We start from the raw sequence: 22,713 nt of genomic DNA, 5'->3' as shown, positions 1-22,713 counted from the left end.
CTTCTTAACTTTAAGAATTCATGTGGAGAAACGAGTTGATTGTATTATCTCACCCATGATGGCGAGGGCGGTAGCTTTGGTGAGTTTGCCTTTCACTCCTTCAATGACCTCCAATCCAGAGCCATCCAGCTTGCAGCGGTTAATGGTGCTGTTCCCTGAGCTGATCCAGTAGAGCTGCTCCATATCGAAGTCAATGGACAGACCTGCCATAGGTCAAAACCAACACGTAAATCATCAATGCCTAGAGATGTGTAGAGACTTGCCTGCTGAGACTTATGTAGTTATGGACAATGGAAAGGTGAACGATTCACCAATCTAACAGGTCTCTTACCCACTGGGCCTTTCTGATTGGTGTAGAGCAATGTGTGGTTGGTGCCGTCCATGTTAGCCATACTGATGTTGTCGCCATCAATCCAGTACAGCTTTCTGTAAACAAACAAAACTCAAAGAATAAGAGGATAGATATATAGCAGTTATAGACAGGGTTCAAACTTCTTTTTGACTTCCATTTATTTGTGATTACTTGATAAAGGCACCAATATACTTATGGTGACGTTCTTCATTTCAGGGGAAAAAAATAAGTATTGAAGCATACAAGCAAATGTTTACTGTTTGCAAACATTCAGACACTAGTCACACCTCTGTGGGAGGTGTTTAGAGGTACATTTAAATATGAGAATGCTCAGTAAAACCTTAATTAATGTGACTTAAAAAAACTTAAATTTGTTTTTAATGACTTTATGCCTTCTATGAGTCGAATTCACACTAGATCAGTAAAAGATGCTTATTTTTAACCACACGATGACGATTTAAAGTAATACATATGCAGTAGATAAGCGGAAATTTGTCTTGTTTACATTCTGAATACATTACGCCAATGTGTTAATATGCTGTTACTGTAATTTATGATGACACTGATACAACTGCAAAGACTGGTGTATAAAAGAGTGTAAATGGGAAGAATACAGACAAAAGAATGATGATAGGCATATCTTATTTTGGGCAGATATGTGAATGGCTTTCACTGCAGACTGCACATGAGTGAAACAGCATATAAAACAAAAGTGTGAATGGGCAATTAGAGTATTTGAGTACATTTTATTCATTTTGTAGACTAATTAAAAGAAAAAGAAAAATTTCACAGACATGGTGGCTGTTACGAACCACCGAAATTAATGCAAAAACACAGATTTTATTCTATTCTTCAATTTCGTATGAAGTATGCAGGGGCTTTAAGGATTTCTTAAAAGAGTTGACAAACTCACATAGAGCAATATCTAGCCAATTAAATATTTTAGAGTAGAGCATAAGTAGAATTTTTTTTATTCACTATACAATTTTCCATGAATTTTTAGAATTTCTAAAAACTTTAGAAGTTTATTTAATTTTCAAGCATGTAAATTACCTGGTATTTCGAGGTATGAAATGTTTATGAAATAAGATGTGTCTCTAGTATGAACAATTTCTCGCATAAACTAGATATCAATCTGTACGTGATTTGCAAAGAGCACCATGTTCTTAGTGGTTTGTTGATGTTTCGGTTTTTATATATTGCAGACATGAAAATGGCATTGTCATTTTGTTTTGGTTTGTGTTTAAAAAGTTCCTACATCAATAAACTATAGCCCTTAATTCCCAATACTAGCTGGTACTAAAAACTAGCACATCTGGTAGTGATACACAGATAGTGAAGTGAGGGTATGGGAAACTATAGTGCACCTCTTCAGTACAATATAAGGACAGGCAGTCATATTCTCTGACACAAGAGAAATATACACACTTTCTGCCTATTTCTGATCTTGTTCAATTGCACAATCTGATCTTCCCCAAGTCTCTCCCTACGTAAGTCTACTGTGGCTTCCATAAAAAAGCAGATCTAATGGAGGGAGAATGAGTGAAAGTGTGTGTACTTGGACTCACCCCAGAATGGGATGAAGCACCAAACCGTGGGGTTTGTCCAGTCCGTGGATTACAGCATTCTTGAAGGACCCATCCAGTCGTGCAACATTGATCTGTTTCTTATTCACATCATAGCTGGTCCAGAAAAGGTTTCTGGAGACCCAGTCCACAGCCAGACCCTGTGCATTAGGGAGGTCTAGAAAGGATTGGAAAGTGAATGAGAAACTGACGCCACAAAATATGACAAAGAAAAAGAAAATGTATGCAGTATAGCACATAAACTATATTTAAATCTGTCTCTTTCAACGCATCTGCTTCTAAGACACTATGTACTAAATTAAAACAATAGCTCTTGGCTTTGTGCTCAAACTGTTATCTCACCAGCAGACACAACCGTCTCCACACCAGTCCCATTGATGAAGGCTCTTTTGATCATTTGAGTGCGAACGTCAGACCAGTAGATTCGGTGTTCCAGAGCATCATAATCCACCACCGTTACATTGTCAATGTCAGGTACAGTGAAAGAGATTATGTAGTTGTAATAGGGATTATCAATGTCCACTCCACGGATTTCAATCTGACGAGCGTACAGCAGGAACTGACTAAACTCTAGATGAGAAAATGAATGGAAGTGAACGAGTCAATGACACATTATTATAAATACATAGCAATACTCGATGTGGAACACAAATGACTAAACTTGCACAGCAATTTCTTTTTTTTTAAATGCTAGTTTTTCCTCAATATTTTCAAACTGCTATGCAGAATACAGTCTTTCACAGAATTTCCATTGTAGTAATATGGCATCTTTGAAGTTCCTTAAAGAACCCGTTTCCACCTGATATTAAGATGCGTTTCGGGTGATCCAATCGCATGTGGTCAGCCCAAAATACAGGTCTAAATGGGGTCTAAAACGTTTTGTGATCGGATCACAAAAACCACATTCAAAACACTTGTGACCACATCGCATTTGAGCTGTAAATGCTAATGCATCTTGTATGCATCCTGGCAGCAGTGAAGTGCCACCCCTCACCTGACAGTCAACTGCTGTGCTAAAACAAGAGTTTAAACTTTGCAGGTTATGAGCAGCTTTATAAGGAAATAAACGCCCGATCAGAAAATGTAACAAGTGGATACATACACAATCACGAGAGCTTCATGGATCTTCTTTAGTGTGTCTGATATCAACAAGCATAAACACTTGAAGCTCCTTTAATACAGGTTATCCACTAAAATAACGGAGAATTCTGCTAGAAATGTTGCGTTTGTGCTTGGATTAAATTTCAGGATATGCATTTAAGTGACCAGTGTGTAAACAGCGATGCATCTCACATGAGACACATCGTAATACCAGGTGGAAACGGGGTCAAAATGTACTTACCATTTTCAGCAGTGTCCTGTGCTGTTACATGCTATAACTGAAAACTACTTTAAACTATTGTTTATTCAATAATGATTATGCATGTAGCTTTTATGACCTCATATTAATGGAGAAACCTAGTAAAGGCAAGAGGGTGATTACATATATAAAATTGTAAATTAAAATCTTGATGTTGAATAAAACAAAGTTCATGGACATTTTATGCCATCAACCCATACACTGTGCAATGCCATCAACCCATACACTGTGCAATGCCATCAACCCATACACTGTGCAATGCCATCAACCCCATACACTGTGCAATGCCATGGTATTACCATGTGATACTTTCATCGAGCACTGTACCATGGTACCTCAACAGTACGTTTTCATTTGGGAGAATCCATAAGAGTGAGGATTAAAAAAAAACAACTGAAAACCTGAAATAACTCAAATCACTATATAAATGCATTTCCGAAGAAACAGTTAAAAATCAGTGCTACCAGTTGCATAGTGTTCCAAGCTTTTCAATCTCAAACGTTGATCTACTAAACACAAATACTGAGCTGTGAGCATGATAAGCAGAGCCTACAGTCTTGTATGAAATCATGATCTCCCTTCTCTATAAGAGAATCCACATTCTATGTTTACTATTGTTTATATATTTTTTTCAATTATGATTATGCATGTAGCTTTTATGACCTCATATTAATAGAGAAACCTTTAAATGTAGAATGTAAATTTAGAATCCTGAACAGACAGAGAATGGCTCCAAGTCCTGCGTTTGTCACTGCCTAATGACAGTGTTAAAATATGAGTGAAATTTCAGGTAATCTGTTGCATTCACACTGCTCTCCATTGGGATATAATGTGCTGCAGTTTACTAAACACTGATTCTGTCAGGGCAGCAGGTTGCACTTTTACAGCCCACAAAAGACCACTAACAACCTCAAAGCTAGCTTTGAAAAACATAACACTGAGGGTATACTGCCAATGTGAAAATAATCTAAAATAAAAAGTCTCTGCCACTGTGTCCCAATTCGTATACTATCAATGCTAAATGGTGAGCACGATAAAAATTATTGCTTTTCAAAAATGATAGTACTCTATTTTAAAAATAGTAAGCCAAAAGGCTTTTCAAAGGGTGCTTTCACACTAGGACTTTTGAGGTGCACACAGGATCAAATTACATCAAAGTTCAGTTTGTTTGGTTGGTGTGAACACGGTTTTGCGCACCTGGGTCTGCTTGAAAATGTGGTCTGGGGTATGGTTCATGTGAACTCTGGTACGATTCACTGATAATATTAATGCAACCATACCAAATCGTGGAAGTAATCCGCTTGTGATGACGTATAATTTTAATGACTCACAATCGCAATTATTATGGTATAATGCATTTCTCATACCTGCTTGTGTCCAAATACACCACCTACAGAGGGCAGCTCACATTCTTCACATCTCTTGCAATGTATCCACGATTCCATGGCAGACAAACGATAATATTCATCACATCATTGCACATTCAATGCATCCGCGGGAGACAAACACAAGTGTTGTTCTGTGCATGGCAAGTTTTCGTGGTAAATCCATTCCAAAGAGACAAACTTTAATACTTTACTTAACACAGTGATGTATTCTCAAGTTGATACCTAGTTACAGTGGTAAACAGCTGCCACTTGTACAAATGTTTATGACTTAATCGGATGGCAGACGGGCAGTGGGAGAAGGAAGAAAACCAACTAGGGTTCGGTCCAAGCAATCGAACCAAGTGTGAAAGCACCTTAAGTGTGGATTCGGGCATGTTTTTTGAGCAAATACTGCCCAGAACCATCATGGATGTATTCTAAGCACTTTAGCTGATACAATTTTAAAATGCGTTTAAATGTATTTTTTTTAATTTATCTACCATAGCAGGTGTGCTTGTCTGCTTTGAGCTTCATGAGGTGTGGGCAGGCACAGGAGAAGGTCTGGTTGTAGTTGATGAGGCACAGGTGAGAGCATGGCCCCTTCCCATCATTAGCCGCACATGGGTTGGGAGCTGCAGAGAAAAATGAAAAGAAAAGAGATGTTTGCATGAGAGTCTTTAATGGCTTGAGATGGTGTCAAGGTAGTTGGGATAAGTCATGTGCCTGTCTTCACAGGCCCTAAGAGTCTGTACTCTCCTTTTAAGAAAGAGATAAAAGACAGGCTCTCTGAGGGCCAAGGCTACTATGTCGAGCCTGTAGCTCCTTAAACATTCACACAACAGACTTTCCAAAGCATTCATTCAGTTTGATAGACATAACCTGTGATATAATGAAAGGGTAGCGGTGGGGAAAATACTGAAATATAGTGACATTTTTCCTTATGATATTGTATCGATATTTGAAGGCCAAGAATCTATATTATTATTTAATTCAATGCACCTTAATTATCTTTTTAAAGCAAATCGAAGCTTTAAATATTATCCAATTCTAAATATTACTTTACAAAAATGCAATAATAAAAAATATGCTCTGTGATTTCAAACGTTACCAAATCTATAAAAATTTAAGTTTTAACAATTCCATTAAACCAACAGACAGCTAAGACTGGAATCCTTAATATGATTACAACCAAAGTCTTGCATTAACACATTGACAAAGTAGGCAACAACGGTTATCTATAGGACATGAATTACATGGGGGAAAACTACTCCTGGTTACTCTAGTTAGAAAATGAAAAGAAATATCAAATAAGTTTGCAATATTTTAAGAAAGTTTGTGTTGGTGTGATATTTTGACCCCAGCTATTTGAATAAAGGCTAAAAGAAGAAAAAACGAGCTATTCAGTGACAAGATATGAGATGCATGTGGAATCTCACCTCTAAACATGCACATCTGCAGCAGAAATATATTTAGTGTTATACACACCAGTATAAGTAATGGCTGCAATTATCAGACTGATCTGAAGAATATTAAGTTATTATTAATATTGAGTGATTTCGGCTGTTTTGACAGCTAAAATATGTAAAGAATAAATGTATTCACACAGCAATGGTCCTATTAAACCCTCATGCCTTTTTAACGGTAAACTGAAGACATTTGTATTTCTTGCATAGTTATTTTTAACCATGCTCCTCATTTACAATGTGTATCGCTATGTGCGTTAGTGAGTTGATTGACAGGCAATGTCTGTATCTAAAATGTGATTGGCTCTTTTAACTGTAAGGCAGGACTTCCTTTCTACATCCGTTGACCGTTTGGCGCTCAGAGCTCCAATTTCTCCCATTCATTTTAACAGAAGTGGCCAGTCTCTACTAAATAATCTCTGATAATAACTATTTCAAATTTGAAATAATTTTAGATCTTTTATAACGGTCAACAACCAAAGGAAAAATCAAGCTTGTTCAAGGAACATGTTCAAAATTCAAGCATATTTCAAACCACTGGGAAAATCAAGCATTTTCACAACTTTAAAGACTCTGTATGAACCCTGTTGGATGCATCAAAGCTGAATATAGTCACTGAAAATGGCAACCAGAATGAAGCATGCAAAAAAAAAAAAATACCTAGCCAAAGATATTTCTGTGCTTTTTAACGTTTGCACACTGATCACTACAGTGCAAAACATTGACATCTTCAGATTTTTTCTAAACCAATGTTATTTTAACAGTTCTTTTACATTCAGAGAATATACACAAGGTTTGATTGTTATTTCTTATAAAAGAATGACATTAAATTGGATGTCATCATATCATTTCCTTAGTCCTTTGTTCTGTGATTTGATTAGATAAATTATTGCACACTGGTTCTCACCCTGAGGTTGTCTAGATGGATGGAACACTTGAAGATCAAATGGTTGAGTGTTTGTTCTTTGCACCACTGTCACATGCTGTCCCGTCCATTTGTTGGCCTTAGCCAGAGTGTTGGTACGCCAGTCCGTCCAGTAGACATCTCCTCCGTACATGGTGACGGCGAAGGGGTGTGACAAGTATTCGTGACCCCGGAGCACCTCGATCAGGCCGGAACCATCATAAGCAGCAGAGTAGATGGCATCAGATCTAAACATACATTTGTATTGTTAAAAGTTCAAGGAGACCAACATTACAATATGTAGGTTACAACAGGGGGGTTAAGGGCACCCAAGGGTAAAAGGCACTTTTGATTTTATTTTCTCCCACAAATCTAAACAGCAACAAAAGATACCACAGTACTTTTCTTAACACATGTTTGTCACTATACACTGCAAATTAATCCTGATCCATGAGATCATTGCATGCAATGTCTAAAGTTTGATTTTGAGGTCATTTGATTTGATATTTAAATGTTTTTAAAATGTTGCAATTTAATGTTACTAATAAGAATTCAAATGTATTTTTAGATACAATACGTATTTGTCATTTTCAGTTTTAATGTGATTAAATCAAAAGTTTTTTAATAAAAAAAATAATAATAAAAAAAAACATGGGTGCGGGGTAAAATTTAGCACATTTTCTTTAAGGTGTGCCTTTAGCCCCTTGTACCCTACTTGATTAAATGCCTTTTCACACTGAGAACAAAAATGATCTGCAAATATTTGCTTATGACTTTGAAAATGAAATCTCCAAAACAAAGGCTGTAGATTTAACACATTAATTCAGTGATTAATAATATAAAAAAAATAAATGACAAAAATTAACGCAATTATATTGCAATTGATATACGTTTATATCACCCTGATACATACTTTTCTTTTTTATCTTCCTTCACCTGGCAACAACAACTAACTTAGCAATAAGTTCAAACACATCACAAGCCATTTTGCCAAATTACTTTAAAGACCAAAGGAAGAAGATTTTTGTGAAATTTGTATGCAAACTTTAAAGTAGTTTTTGGCATCTTTCTGGTCCGGGTTTAGCAGAAAGCACACCTGCTGAATGGTGCACTGTGCCACCTGCTGTATAGTTTATGATTGTTTTTGTTCAGGCGGCCATATATTAAATTCACCCTCAGTAGCTTTCTCTTTTGGCGATTCATTTCTCCTTTTCATTTTTTTCTCGCTTTTGGTGTGAATAGTGTGCGTGTATACCTGGCATCAATCCATAGAATGCGACGCTCTAAGTAGTCCACAGTGAGACCGTTAGGCCAGCCGCCATTCCCCGTCTCTCGGTGGATGGTCCTACGGCCCTCCCCACTCATAGAGGCAGCCTCTATCCTGGGCGAGCTGGCATCCCAGTCTGTCCAGAATAGAATACTGGGGAAAAGAGACATGTTTATAACTTTTAACATCCTAATCCTGACCTTTGCAGATCACTGTAAAATAAGAGCACAGCCAAAGTTAAATGGTTTTTACCCGTCTCTTGGGTCAAGCGCAATGGCGCGTGGATGCTCCACCTCTCCGGCCAGCAGTGTCGTACGCATGGTTCCATCCAGCTTGGCAACCTCAATCTGATCCAGGTTACTCTCCACCCAGTAGATGTTTCCTGCAATCCAGTCTACAGCCAGTCCCTCTGGAGTGGCCAAACCATATTGAATCACCACCTCAAAACTGGTCAGAGCTGAAAAAGGGACACATGGAGAATTTTTTGGACTAAGAATAAAGAACCAAGAGATATGATCAGAGAGGAGAGCTCAGAACACATTGAAAATTGGGCATTCAAAATCTAATTTAACCTTTGCTATACGCAATGCACAATTTAGATTCATTTAAACTGATTAATCTCAGTTCAGGAGACTCTGTGCCATCAGTAAAGGCTTAAACGTTTGACGTACGGATTCATGTCACAAAACAACATGGCACTGATCACAGCGGAGTTAGTCTTTGGGAAATGCCAAAAAAACTACATCTGGTAAGAAGCCTAATTAAGTTTTTACATTGATTAGAGTCTCTAGTTTAACCCAATATGCCATTTTAAAAATCAGAGCGATTTATCGAGAAACGCCATGCTGTGTACTTTAGCAGATTTGTTTTCCCAACAAATCCTTTATTTACTGTGCATTATCACATTGAGAATCAATGGGTTCATCCAAAAGCTGAAAATGTCAGAATTAATTATGCTAATTTCTGATGTAATGACTGTAAAATCTCAAAAACATAAATAGCCAACACTCCTGGAAAGAAAATACAAATATATATATATATATATATATATTCTTTACTTTCTATAGCTTGCTATTATTTAACATTTCAAAACTTAGTCCCACTGTCCACATAAGTTGCTATACATTTTTAGGAAAACCATTTGCTCTAGAGTTGTTTTATCGTGTGCATGTTTATAAGGTGCTACTTAGAGGTCGACCGATATTGTTTTTTTTCAGGCGATGCCGATGCCGATCTTTTGAAATCCGGGTCGGCCGATGGCCCTTTTAATGCTGCCGATTTATTTTGGCCGATATGTGCTTGTTTTTAACGTCTTATTTGAACCTTTTATTTGAAAGATAAAATGTAACACAAATAATTACTTAAGATAGACAACATTTCTCAACAAATACATTTATTTAACACTTGACCAATCTGCACTTGTACACTAAAATTAAAAATGTATAATGTAAAAACATATTGTATAAATAATGTATAACAAATATATTAAATAAACAAAGCAGGTGTTACAAACTGCTCCGAGACACGAAGGTTGAGATCCAAATGCAGCTTTAATTAAGCGGCAATCCAGACACGTAATCCAATATTCAGAGCATCCAAGAGAAGCACAGGCATAACTAGGGATGGGTATCGTTAAGGTTTTAATGGTATTACTATCTTACCGATACTGCTTATCGATCCGGTACTTTAACTGTGTTCTTAACGGTTCTTTTTGTTTTATTTATATATATATTACACAAATATAAACGTTACTGTTCAGGTGTGGTCTAAAAAGAAATTAATAAAGTTATCAATTGTAAAATAACACTGCATAGTTTATCATAGATAGATTAATGCTTATTAATGCAGAAGTTATTCATTCAAGAGCTGTAAGTGATTTTCTCTTTGCCTTTGGTTGTTTGAATCGCAGTAATGGCTCAATCGTCACACGTTTAATAGACTGCTTCCCCTTTAAGAACGAGTTCAGATCTAATAGGCTCCTGATGCAGCATATTTTCTCCCAACTATTTCCATAACTACGTCCATTTAAGACATAAACTGTGTTTAAGTGAATCTCCAAGCCGGTCGTTTTGACATATTTTTGTGTATATTTGATCGTTTAGACGCACATGAAACCCAAAGTAGCCTATACTTTGCTTGTCTCGTTGTGGTCTGTATCGGAGCGCGTGCCGCCTTGGGAAAGGTATCTCTTGTGCTCTTTTTATTATTAAACGCGTCCCGCAATTTAGCAACAGTAGCATTTTACAACAATCACCGAACGTGCTGATTCTGACGTTAAGTTTGAGTTTTAGGGAGAAATGTCAGTGCACCGCTGTGAAGGGAAGGAAGTTGTGATGGACAGAATGCGGCTTATGTATAAATATTATTTTTATAATCTTTGGAAGGTGAAATCTAAAATAAAATCAGACTAATATCACAGATCTAAACCAGGCTACGTTTGAATGTTTAGTTCTGTCCTCTGTCGTCACTCATGAATCAGGGCTCATGTTGTGCTCGCTGTGCACGAGATCTCTCGCTCTCTCTCTCTCTCTGACTGCGAATAGCTAAATTGCATCACAGACAAATGGTTTCATATTATTATACATAGAAATGGCTGGCGAGATAAAATAACTTTCTCTTTATAGCAATAATAAATGTATTTTCTTAATTTCTCCAGTACCGACAGCAGAACCGGTAACGTCCAAGCTTACCAAAGCCAGTCCTTCACTAGCCTATAGTGCGTTGGTATCTTTTTTTATTACTTATTTCTCTGCATTGAGTGACAACCCTCTCAAATATAAGACACACAAACAGAACAAATAATAGTCTCAGATTCACTCTCTGTAATTGCAAAATTCTTGCTTACTTATTGTGACATGATAGCAACCCTTCTGCAGTGATAATGCAACTTCAACTACGCTATCAATATCCAAAGTAGCCGAATGTCATGTCACGTTTTTTTCTCGAAGTTGGCAGTAACATATCAAAAGTTTTTAATTAAATCTAAAGAAGTTATACAAATTTAACCCTTACTGTTTTCTCCAAGGAACTTAGCTCCTTCCTTAGGCACTGGATGAGGTCTGCTCACTCTGCTGGAAAATGACTCTAGGGGCAGCGTGCGTCGAACACGTGTTCCACAACAACACTAGGCTGCCCACAGATGCGCCTGCCTAATAATCGGCTTGATATGCTTGGATATTGGCCGATGCCGATTATGTAAAAAATGCAAAAAATCGGCCAATTAATCGGTCGACCTCTAGTGCTACTAGTTATAAATCAATAAGGGAAATGGAAAATGCAGTCAAGCTCAGGTCTCAGGAGGATAAAACTGGAATTGAATTAAACATTTTAAGATTTAAAAACGTTATGACATCAAATGAATAAGAAATATTTAAGATTCCAGACTATTTCTAGGTCACTAATCAAATGCAAGTACATTTTTGACATTGACCAAGTTTAATCTTTTGTACAAAAGGTCAGATTTCTCTGCTTCCGTTAAAGCACACAATATGCTCTTTGGAATATTCTCAAATCATACTTGGATTACATGGATCATCAGGTTCTGCATAATACATGTGGAGTCCATGCCAGCTCGAGTGCATGCTGTCATTTAACCAAAATCCCAAAATTATTGTTTAAATTTGAAAAATGCATAGTAGAAGCATATTGTGGAGTCAGACTTTTGGACCCCACTGTATATCAACTAATAAATCATTTGATTGTTTCCAGCCTGAAAGTCATATAAATCAATGCAGCAATAAATATCCACCACTCTGAGTTACAGCTATGTTGAAGAGAATAGACCATTCCCAATCTTAGCAACCCTTTCTCTGATCTTAGAGAGACTCAGTGAGTGTGGAAGAGTAGGCTTCTACACAGCGGTAATTAAAGGGCAAGATCTTTGTTGGGCTGAAGACAGAGTGGCCTCTCCAGTGGGGGTTGAGAAACAACACTTTGTTACTTTGTTTCAGTGCTGGCAGCCTTGCTGGTCATATTTTTACTCTGTCTAAGAGGCAGCAGCAGGGATCTGAAACTTGGACACTGAATAATTTCTCTAGAGAGAGCTGTTCAGAGAGAGAGGGCGGTATGACGTGTATGTGTGTGTTTAGAAGCAACATGGTGCTTCTAACCCTTTACTTTTTACTTTGCCCATAGTCACGCAAACTAGAAGTGAGACAAATGGGTGGAGACAGAGGCTTCCAAATTCCTGTTTGACAATCACACACACACTCACTCACTCATTCACTCACTCAAACACACACATTGTGTATAGAGTACAGCCATGCTGTGGTTTTATGGACCAAACATGCTTGTAATGATTTCAGTTTTGGTATGCTGAACAGGACAATGTGGTAAAACGCAGCAAGACATCAAAGTCAACTCAGAACTCTGTCTTTAAAACAAGAAAACACTTTTGATGTCCTCTTTTTCCCAAAGCCATTATTAACCTAACTAATAGATTTACTCAACCAAACAATATATATATCTTTCCCAAGTCTATGGGGGCAACTGTAAATGTGTATAAACATTTTAAAATTAAATTATCAAACTGTTTTGCAAGTCACACTTAAAGCCACAATCCTTAAAATTATACTTGTTAGCATTAGAAAGTGTGATAAGTTCATCCACTAAACATATAGTAGGTAGTTTAACAATAACACAAGGTTCACACTTTTGTTTTTATCCTTCCGGTGCAATTGCCCAATTCATAGGCTTCTGTTTCAAGAGCATTGTAAACAAACTTATTTAAAAACTGAGGAAGATTGACAGCATGCTACAAATGATGTTATTCATTTGATGTCTATAGACTAATATGTATTTAACACATTTTTACAATACTAACCATATCACTAACAACAGTCACCCCTGTAAGACATGTCCAAGACATTTACTCACCTCCATTTTCAGACAGCTTCCCACGATAGATCTTGTCCTCGACCACATCAGTCCAGTAGAGGGAGCTCTGGTTGAGGTGGAAATCCAGGGCAATGGTGTTACGCAGGCCGGGCACCAGCACACTGAATTCCCCCTTGTACAAATCAATCCGACGGATCTCATGCCGATTAGAGAAGATGATGAAGGGTTTGAATGGATCTAAACAGCATGAACATGGAACATCAGGTAACCACACAACAGTGCAACTCCATTACCAAAGACCAGTCTTTTTACACTTACACTTGTGTGTGATTTTTTTAGGTCATTTTTGTTTGTACAAATTGTTTTAAAGTTGTAAAGTGGATAACTAACTGTGATCCAACATTTACAGTTTTCTAATAACACTAAAGCCTTTGAAGTAACCCAATTTTGTAAGCAAGTACACTCTTTTAATATAGATGCAACTACATTCTGCTAATTAACTGTGCTCTTTCAAATTCAAAAGATTAATCTCAACATACAGTACTGGGGTTGCTGGCACAGTGGTTAAAAGTTGATGACAAAAAGGTTGTAGGTTTAAATCCAAAAAGGGGGTGATCCTGGAGAATTGTTCTTAAAATATGTGTACTGGTTGGATATACGTGGAAGGTTGAATATCAGCAACTACATAACAATGCAATACACATTGCATTATAACAGTATGACAAAATGTAACTATTCAATAATTGGATAAGAATGTGCATATAAATATATAACAAATATGTAATTAATGCAATATCATGAGAAGCAAATTCACAATAGATTGATATACAGTGTAATTGTAACAACACAGACCTAAAGTGTAATTTAAGTCACTTTGGTTAAAAGTGTTTTCTAAATAACTGCTTACTTAATAATGCCAATTAACACTTGATGCTTGGATGGGCCTGTAAATAATTATCAAAATGTTAATAACTAGTCTTGACCAACACAAAATAGGTATCCTTTTAAAGCGCAGAAGCTATACTTTAAAATGCATGTAGGCATTATGACCAAAACTGAACAAGTGGCTTTGAAATTTGAAGACAAATTAATAAGTGTTCCTTTTTTGTTTTTTAATTTTGCACTGTACATATTATTGTAATCGGTAAAAACATCAAAATGATCAAATAGCCATGTGTCATATGTTGTTGGAAAGGTCTCAAAGAGTTAAATACAGCCAGCCTATTTGTTTTACTCACAGACAAAAATATAGCGAGTAACAGCTAAGTATATGTCTTTTTCACATGTTTTACGCAAACAGGTGTTGCTCATATGCCACGTTTTTGCTTAGAAATTTACGAACAATAAACAGAACATAAAATGTCACATAACATTACTTACAAGAAGTGATTATCTTTAAAACAACCCAACACACAAAGTAATTGGATGCATAGATCAATAGATAACCCACACAAAGCACAATGTGCATACAGCATCTGGCTATCAGACATCTTGCTCTCTGGCTAGCTTTCTTGGATCAGATAATGTCGTTGGAAATGCTGCAGCGTCATAGAATGCTAAACCATAGAATGTTCAAATTGCTCCAACAAGTTGTGTTAATCCTCCATCTTTGGGCAGAGAGTCATGTGATCAATCACTCTATTTACATATGGGCACCAGGAGATTGCGCCAAGTACATGATACAGATTTAATGATGACTCAAATGGCACAGAATGAAACCCATTCTATGAAATCTCATTACAAAAATCATGTATTTATGTATGCATGCTATGCAAAGTCATTGTTGTGTTTGCATGTGTAATTAGTTCTTATGTACATTTATTATGTTTTATTTGTTTGTGGAGACATTTTTGGACACTAGGATTAATCATTTTGTAATGCTATAACTTTTGATTTGTTGTCACATGTTTAGGAACCAAACAAAAGCAGTGTTTGGAGCAACCTTATTTACACCCTGACATACATAATATAAAATCAGAAAAATAAAGTTTTTTTGTGCATTTTCAGCACTTTGAGGCTTAATTTAGAATGAGGCTTTATTAAAATTATACCAAACAACTGAACCTCTGTTTTTTGGTCGAGTTATAAACCTTACATTTTGGGTATGCCACTGAAACAAGAAATCTTTAAAAACTCCTTCAGAGCTTAAAGGGTTAAGTTCATACTGCCACCATGTTCTTGTGTAAATCTCACCCCAAAGACATAAGAGGCCAAAAAAAAAAAAAAAGAAAAAAATCTAATATCATAACTATATGATAACACCTTATCTCTCCCTGTTGCTCACCAGTGCTCTTGCAACTCTCGCTGTCTGGTCCCAGTGCCCAGCCCTCATAGCAAGCACACTTAACAGTGGCCTTCTCCTGCACACAGCGCTGACTGCACTTGAGATGCTTGGCGCAGGAGCTCTGAATTTGGCAGGTCTTGTTGTCGGTGCCCAGCTCCATGCCAGCTGGGCAGGAACACAGGATGCCTTCACCGGGAGCAATGGTACAGTTATGACTGCAGCCTCCATTATCTACAGAGCAAAGGTCTAGGAGGGGTGGAGGAGAGAAAGAGGGGGAGAGAAGGGGTGTCAGTGGAAAATAATGAAAAAGGGTGTTTGAGAGTGACTCGCTGTAAGTTTGTCAAAGAAATAAACAATAAGTTGAAGAGTATTATTCCATTTTAATTCATGCCTGACATTCCTCTCATATGTTAAAGGAATAGTTCCTTTAACATATGACTAATGAACATTCTCTCATTATTCACTTACCCTGATTCCATCCCAGATGTGTATGACTGTCTTTCTTCTGCAGAGCACAAATGAAGATTTTTAGAAAAAGATAGAGCTCTGTCAGGTCCTTATAATGGATGTACATGGGTGCCAGCACTTTGACAGTCCAAAAGTCAAAATTAGGCAGCAAAAAAGTAACCCATGCAACTCCAGTTAATCAATGAATGTCTTCTGAAGCAAATCAATATGTTTGTGTAAAAATAAATAAATCATGCTAAATAAATAAAATGTTATTAACTTTTAAAACATGCTTCCTGCCAGCAGCTGACACATTATGTAGCTGTAAAGTAAGTGGTCGACGAGTTCTTGCGAGAATTCAGAGGCTTAAAATGTAAAGTTAAAACATTTTAATTATCGACTTGTTTCTTACATAAAACTATCGATTCAATTCAGAAGACATTCATTGATTGACTGGAGTCATGTGGATTACTTTTATGCTGCCTAAATATGACTTTTGGACCGTCAAAGTGCTGGCACCTGTGTCCTTGCATTATAAAGACCTGACAGTGCTCTATCTTCTTCTAAAAATCTTAATTTGTGTTCAGCTGAAGAATGTCATACACATCTGGGATGGCATTAGTGTAAGTGAATAATAAGAGAATTTTCATTTTTGGGTGAACTATTCCTTTAATGGAGCACACAAGTAGATTTGGATTGTTTTGCATTAACTTTGAAAGAATTAAAGGAATAGTGCACCCAAAAATGAAAATTCAATCATTATTTACTTAATTTTTTCTGTGGAACAAAAACAAAGAAATACAACAACAGTCTGTAATGTAAGTAATTATTCACAGATAATCTATAATAATTCAGAATTTATTTCAAATCTTGAATTTAAGTACATTTTTACAAATAATCTTGAAATTTACTCAAAGCTAACATATGACTTCAGAAGACTTGGAATGTAATGCATAAGTTTCATTAACTAGTTTTATGCTACTTATTTATAAATAATAAAATAAATAAATAAATAAATAATTAAAAAAAGGATCTCCTTTTGTGCACAATGGAAAACATAACAGAAATCAGGTTTGGAACAACATAAAGGTGAGTAAATAATTGCAGAATGTTAATTTTTAGGTGAACTATTCCTTTAATTCATGTGTATTTGTGTTTGGGCCTTACTGCAGAGCTTCTCGTCTGAGCCATCAGGGCAGTCGTCCTTGCCGTCACAAAGTTTCTCAGCAGACAAACAGATGGAGTCATTGCTGGCACAAACGTGGTGGGAGAGCTTGCATACAAGAGCCTCACAGTTATCTTCATCAGAGTTATCTTCGCAATCGCTGTCCCCATCACACACCCAGGCCTTACTGATACACCGTGCTGAAAACACACGAGACAAAAAATCATTCCAAAATTCAAGCGTGTCCAATCTTTTGGATGTATGCGTGTGCAAAACAAAAATAAGACCATGTGACGACTCAACAGTGAGATCTTGATGGGCATGTTATGACATCAGTTAATATGTGAAGACATTTTGATTCCTGCATCCTGAGGGGGCTTCAATTTATGCATGACATCATATGAAAAGTTACCAGACACCCCAGAAAAGCTGATTTATTCTACTGTCAAAATCACTTACATCATTAAGAGTTTATTAAAAAGTGCTGTCCTGATTTTACAACTTGACCATCTCAGTTACAACTTGACTGTTCTCAGTTGAGAACATTTTAAAGACTGTGTACTAACCAGAGTCCCTGCAGGCGAACTTAACAGCAGGGTCGCACATATGCGTGACTCCTTCGCAGTTCTTCTCGTCGCTAAGGTCCATGCAATCTGTGTCTCCGTCGCATCGCCACCTCATGGGAATGCACAAGCTGTCCATTCGGCACTGGAACTCGTCCATATGGCAACCGCCGGGAGGCCTCGTAGCTATAGAGAAAGACAAAGGGAGAATGTGCAATTATTACACAGTTATGAACATTGTTGGTCAAGTTACAAAAAACTGTTTACACTATAAAACAGGAGTTTATTTTTTAACATAACTCATTGGGTATCATGAACCAACAATGAGCAATATTTTTTTAGAGCATTTATTTATCTTTGTTAATGTTAATTGTTAATACTAGTTTATTCATTGTTAGTTAGTTGTAGTAAACCAATATTAACAAATAAAGCACAGAACTGGTAAGCAGAAGGTCGCTGGTTCGATCCCCACAGCCACCATTGTGTTCTTGAGCAAGGCACTTAATTCCAGGTTTCTCCGAGGGGGTTGTCCCTGTAATAAGTGCACTGTAACTTGCTTTGGATAAAAGCATCTGCCAAATGCATAAATGTTAAATGTACTTCATGAAAATTGTCATAACAATACTAATTATTTCACCTAATTTACATCCCTACTAATATTTTTAAAGAAAAGTTAGTGCTTCTGTTATACAAACTTAAAATATTGTCTGTATTTCCTTCATAATCACACCCTAGGGTTAGGATTAGGCAAGGATTAGGTTAGGGGTTAGGGTTAGGTAAAAGTTAGTAAAATGCAAGACTTGCTAATGGTTGCATGACCTTCAGCTGTCAAAGAAACACAAACAAATGCACATAACATAAATGTAATTAATGTTTTAAAAGTATTTCATGTAAATAATATTATTTTAGAAACACGTGTAACCCAAGTAATATAACTGAAATATTTTGAAGTCAATAACTGTAATCTGACTGCAAGAATTTAATACGTATTTCCATCAGTATTTTTTTACTTTCTAAATAAAACACCAAACAAACCGTAATTACAATGGCAATTATATTACAGCAATTTATATGAGGCATTAGGGATTGACATAAAGGCTATTCCTCATGGCAAAGGTTAGAGTCTGGCAGAGATTGGCAAAGAGGGAGGGGAGAAACCAGACCACGTGTGTAAACAAAGGGAAGTGTGTGTCCTTGAACAGAGGATCTGCTGGAGTGAAACGACCCTGATGACATCAGATGCCTAATGATGCCAGAGCTACATGAATTCACTGTCTCACACACATGCATACATAAACGCTTTCCAAACTAATGATAAGACTTTATACCAGCATTTCAGTTTTCAATACTGAAACCAGTGAAAATTTCAAAGTTTTCAATTCCAATCTCAATACCACATGAACTAACATGCTATTATCATTTATCATACAAGAAAAAGTACAAAACAGCAAACAACATCAGAAAACACCATCTCTTAAATTAATTTTAACTGGCACACACAGCAATATTTTCATCACAGCTAGCATGACACAATGTAACATCTCTCATACAATTCATGTAGACAATGCTCTCTCTTAAGGACCTTCATTTTCTAATTGTTGGTCTCTAGGCAAACGTGCGGGTAGATTGACGTCTTTGACTGTGTTAATGGTTATATTCAGTGTCTCGCGGCATGAGCGCCACGTTTTTAAGATGTCATGTCAAATTAAAGGACGTTTAACATGTCGTGAGACACCTGTGTTCTATTCCGATGCACCGTGCCTAGGTTTTGAACGCAAGAACACACTGTGTGAATGGCCCCTTGCACTTCAAGATACCATAACACACACACACAACACACCCACCAACCCTTAGACACCCTGCTAGGGTCCCATAAGGCCCAGTACTCTGGCTTAGTTCTGCTGCTTTGAGTCTGAGAGTCTATTACGCACCAGCATGCCAAGGGGTTTAGAGTGGCAGAGGACTGAGCACAGAGCCAGAAACCAGAACACAACCCGCTTTTCCTGTTCCATTCAAGGCCTGGCCAACCACTGACCAATTACCAGCTATGAGAAAGAAGCCTCATGGAGCAGACATCTGGAGAGGAAAAGAGAGACAGAAAGATATGCAAAAATGCATGTGTGTGTGTGTGGATACTCGTACGGCTCATGCATCAAGCATCCCGGCACATCTGTACTTGTGTAATCCCTGTAGACGGCAGCTCATTAACACACTGCTCTCCTCAGGGACTCTTACTACCTGACCTCCTCTCACACATTACCGGTATTCAAGCTCTTGTGGTTTATGTGTTTCACCACAGACCTCAAAAATAAAAGGATGACAGCCTGGCTTGTGAAATCGTGATTCACTCCAGTCAATGAAGAGATCATTGCATTACTCACTGTGGATTTACTCAATATCTAGAGGCACTTCAAAAAGCCCACACCAGTTAACCAGTGGGGTCCACTTGCGAAAATGCTTCCAATGCAATTTGAGTCACACATACTGTGCACAGAAAGATCCGCAACACGCACACCCGAAGTATACTTAGGCCTTTAAAAAATGAAAGTGGAGATTTATAATAAAAAAGGACTTAAATATTTATCTGTTTCTCACCATCAGTTATCATATCGCATCTGAAGACATAGATTAAACTAATGGAGACTTATGGATTACATTTATGTGGCCTTTATGTGATTTTTGGAGCTTCAAAAGGTCTAGTCACCATTCACTTGCATTGTAAGGATCAACAGAGCTGAAATATTCCTCTAAAAGTCATGCACATCTGGGATGGCAAGAGTAAATGATGAGAGAATTTTCATTTTGGGTGAACTATCACTTTAATGCAAATAGCCAAAAATCTGGCTAAATTAAGACACACCCCTCTGCTGTCAAAGTAATTTCTGAAGTCAAAGTAATTTCTGGACTCACTAGGGTTGCTTCAGATTACATTCTCCTTTTCTGTATTCAAAAACATATATGCTTAAACTCACCCTGGTTGGTGCAATTGGCATGAGTTTCATCGCTATAATCTCCACAATCATTGTCTCCATCGCATGTCCAGTACTCTGGAATACAGCGACCACTGTTGCATTTAAACTGCACGCTGGAGCACGAGTGACTGCAGCCGGCCTCATCACTGTTATCCCCACAGTCATTATCTGAAGACACAAAGACATGGTGCTGAGGTTCTTGGACAGTATTGAGCCCCTGTGCATGTGCTAATTTAAAGATGGTATTAGAAACTCACCATTGTCACAGCGCCAGTTGACATTGATGCAGCGCCCATTGGCACAGGTGAACTGAGTAAGTGGGAAACAGGTGGGATATGCTGGAGAGAAAATAATTTTATAGAGATAAAGATTTTGGCTAAAACATATACAAAAATCAAGATCAAGATTTTAGCTTAAAATGTATTTGAATGTATTGGGGAAAGTGTATATCACAGCTCCATATCTTTTTAAAGAATAGTTCAACCAAAAATGAAAATTCTCTCATAATTTACTCACCCATATGCCATCCCAGATGTGTATGACTTTCTTTCTTCTGCTGAACACAAATTAAGATTTTAAGAAGAATATCTCTGCATAGCTCTGTAGGCCAATATAATGCAATTGAATGGTGACCAAAAAGCACATAAATGCAGCATAAAATTAATCCATAAAACTAACATTCAATGGACCTACAGAGCTGAGATATTTGTCTAAAAATATTTTTTGGTGTTCTACAGAGAAAAAGAGTCATACACATCTGGGATGATATGGAGAGGGAGTAAATTATGAGAGAATTTAAATTTTGGGGGTAACTATACCGTACATTTATTTTAATTATTATTATTTATTTTTTTACTATTTCTAATCACCTTTAGCCTATGCTAATTTGTTTTGAAATGGTACTGTGGTGTGACAAATACATTTTACAAAGTACAAATATTCTTTGTTGTCTCTCAATTGATAAAAAAACAGCATGCACATTAATACTGAAAGAATCAGCAAAATGCTGTTTAAAATACACTGCTTGGCCAAAAAAAAAAAAAGTCACAGTTTGGATTTAAGTAAGCAGATACTTAAGAGCTTATGATTGGATCATTATTGCAGTGATTAATATGGTTCAGCTGGCAACAATTACTTTAACCCTAAATGATACAGTGTGTAGCTTCTCATTTCTTAACAACCATGTCAGAAGATGTATCCTGTGGTTGTGGAAAAGATGTTACAGTGTTTCAGAAGGGGCAAATTACTGGCCAGCATCAAGCACAGAACGCATTATTAAAACCTGGAAGGATAGTGGAGAACCGTCAGCTTCGTGGAAGAAATGTGGAGATCACTAAAACGCTTGGTGAAATCACATCATAAAAAACAAAATTGACATTAGAACTCACATATATGTTTAAAACTGAATGAAAGAGCATTTCCACTCGCACAATGCGACGAGAACTTGCAGGATTGGGTCTAAACAGCTGTGTGGCCACAAGAAAGCCACTTGTTAGTGAGGCTAATTGAAAAAAAAAATACAAATAAATGACTTCAATTTGCAAAGATTCATCGTGCTCAAATTGTGAAAGAGTGGTTCAGGGAGCATGAGGAATCATTTTAACACATGATTTGGCCACCACATGAGTCCTGACCTTAACCCCATTTAAAGTCCTTGGGATTTGCTGAAGACTTTACGGAGTGGTTTGACTGTCCTGTCACCAATACAAGATCTCGGCCAAAAATGTATGCAACTCTGGATGGAAATAAATGTTGTGATGTTGCATAAGGTTGACAAAATAATGCCTTGACGAATGCACACCGTAATCAATGCTAAAGGCGGTCCAATTAAATATTAGAGTATGAAACTTTTTTTTGGCCTGGCAATGTAGTTTTAGATGGAGTAGGACATGTTAAGTATTTCACATCAACTGCGTAGAATGACATAAAAGTCAACCTTGTTTATTTAATGAATGAAAAAAGTAAAAGAGGCTAAATATAAATACCACAAGATGCTGGTTCATCGGAGCGGTCTCCACAATCATCATCCAGGTCACACGTCCACGAGACAGGGATACAGCGGCCGCTGGCACATGGGTACTGGTTTGGAGGACACGTGCGTGCTGGGAGAGAGAGACAATAAAACAAATATAAACAATTTTAAATTA

At 37.1% G+C, this 22,713-nt stretch overlaps 1 protein-coding gene across 1 annotated transcript in view; it reads right to left on the bottom strand.

Annotated features, from left to right (window-relative positions):
- The window catches only part of LOC127618341 (low-density lipoprotein receptor-related protein 1-like), a 204,399-nt gene that overhangs the window by 57,664 nt on the left and 124,022 nt on the right, over positions 1–22,713 (bottom strand). The window contains exons 18-32 of the mRNA XM_052090702.1: positions 22,552–22,668; positions 20,824–20,904; positions 20,567–20,734; positions 17,598–17,780; positions 17,034–17,231; positions 15,420–15,665; positions 13,175–13,372; positions 8,552–8,756; positions 8,288–8,452; positions 7,036–7,280; positions 5,166–5,297; positions 2,281–2,508; positions 1,921–2,095; positions 332–426; positions 54–203 (exon numbers count right to left, since the gene is read on the bottom strand). Of these exons, the coding sequence (XP_051946662.1) occupies positions 54–203; positions 332–426; positions 1,921–2,095; positions 2,281–2,508; positions 5,166–5,297; positions 7,036–7,280; positions 8,288–8,452; positions 8,552–8,756; positions 13,175–13,372; positions 15,420–15,665; positions 17,034–17,231; positions 17,598–17,780; positions 20,567–20,734; positions 20,824–20,904; positions 22,552–22,668 (2,586 nt within the window). The remainder of the gene's footprint in view (positions 1–53; positions 204–331; positions 427–1,920; positions 2,096–2,280; positions 2,509–5,165; positions 5,298–7,035; positions 7,281–8,287; positions 8,453–8,551; positions 8,757–13,174; positions 13,373–15,419; positions 15,666–17,033; positions 17,232–17,597; positions 17,781–20,566; positions 20,735–20,823; positions 20,905–22,551; positions 22,669–22,713) is intronic.

This window comes from Xyrauchen texanus, chromosome 25 (genome assembly GCF_025860055.1).
Source record: "Xyrauchen texanus isolate HMW12.3.18 chromosome 25, RBS_HiC_50CHRs, whole genome shotgun sequence".
Taxonomy (NCBI): Eukaryota; Metazoa; Chordata; class Actinopteri; order Cypriniformes; family Catostomidae; genus Xyrauchen; species Xyrauchen texanus.
The sequence above is the reverse complement of the archived record's forward strand: the minus strand, read 5'-3'. Positions and strand labels throughout refer to the sequence as shown.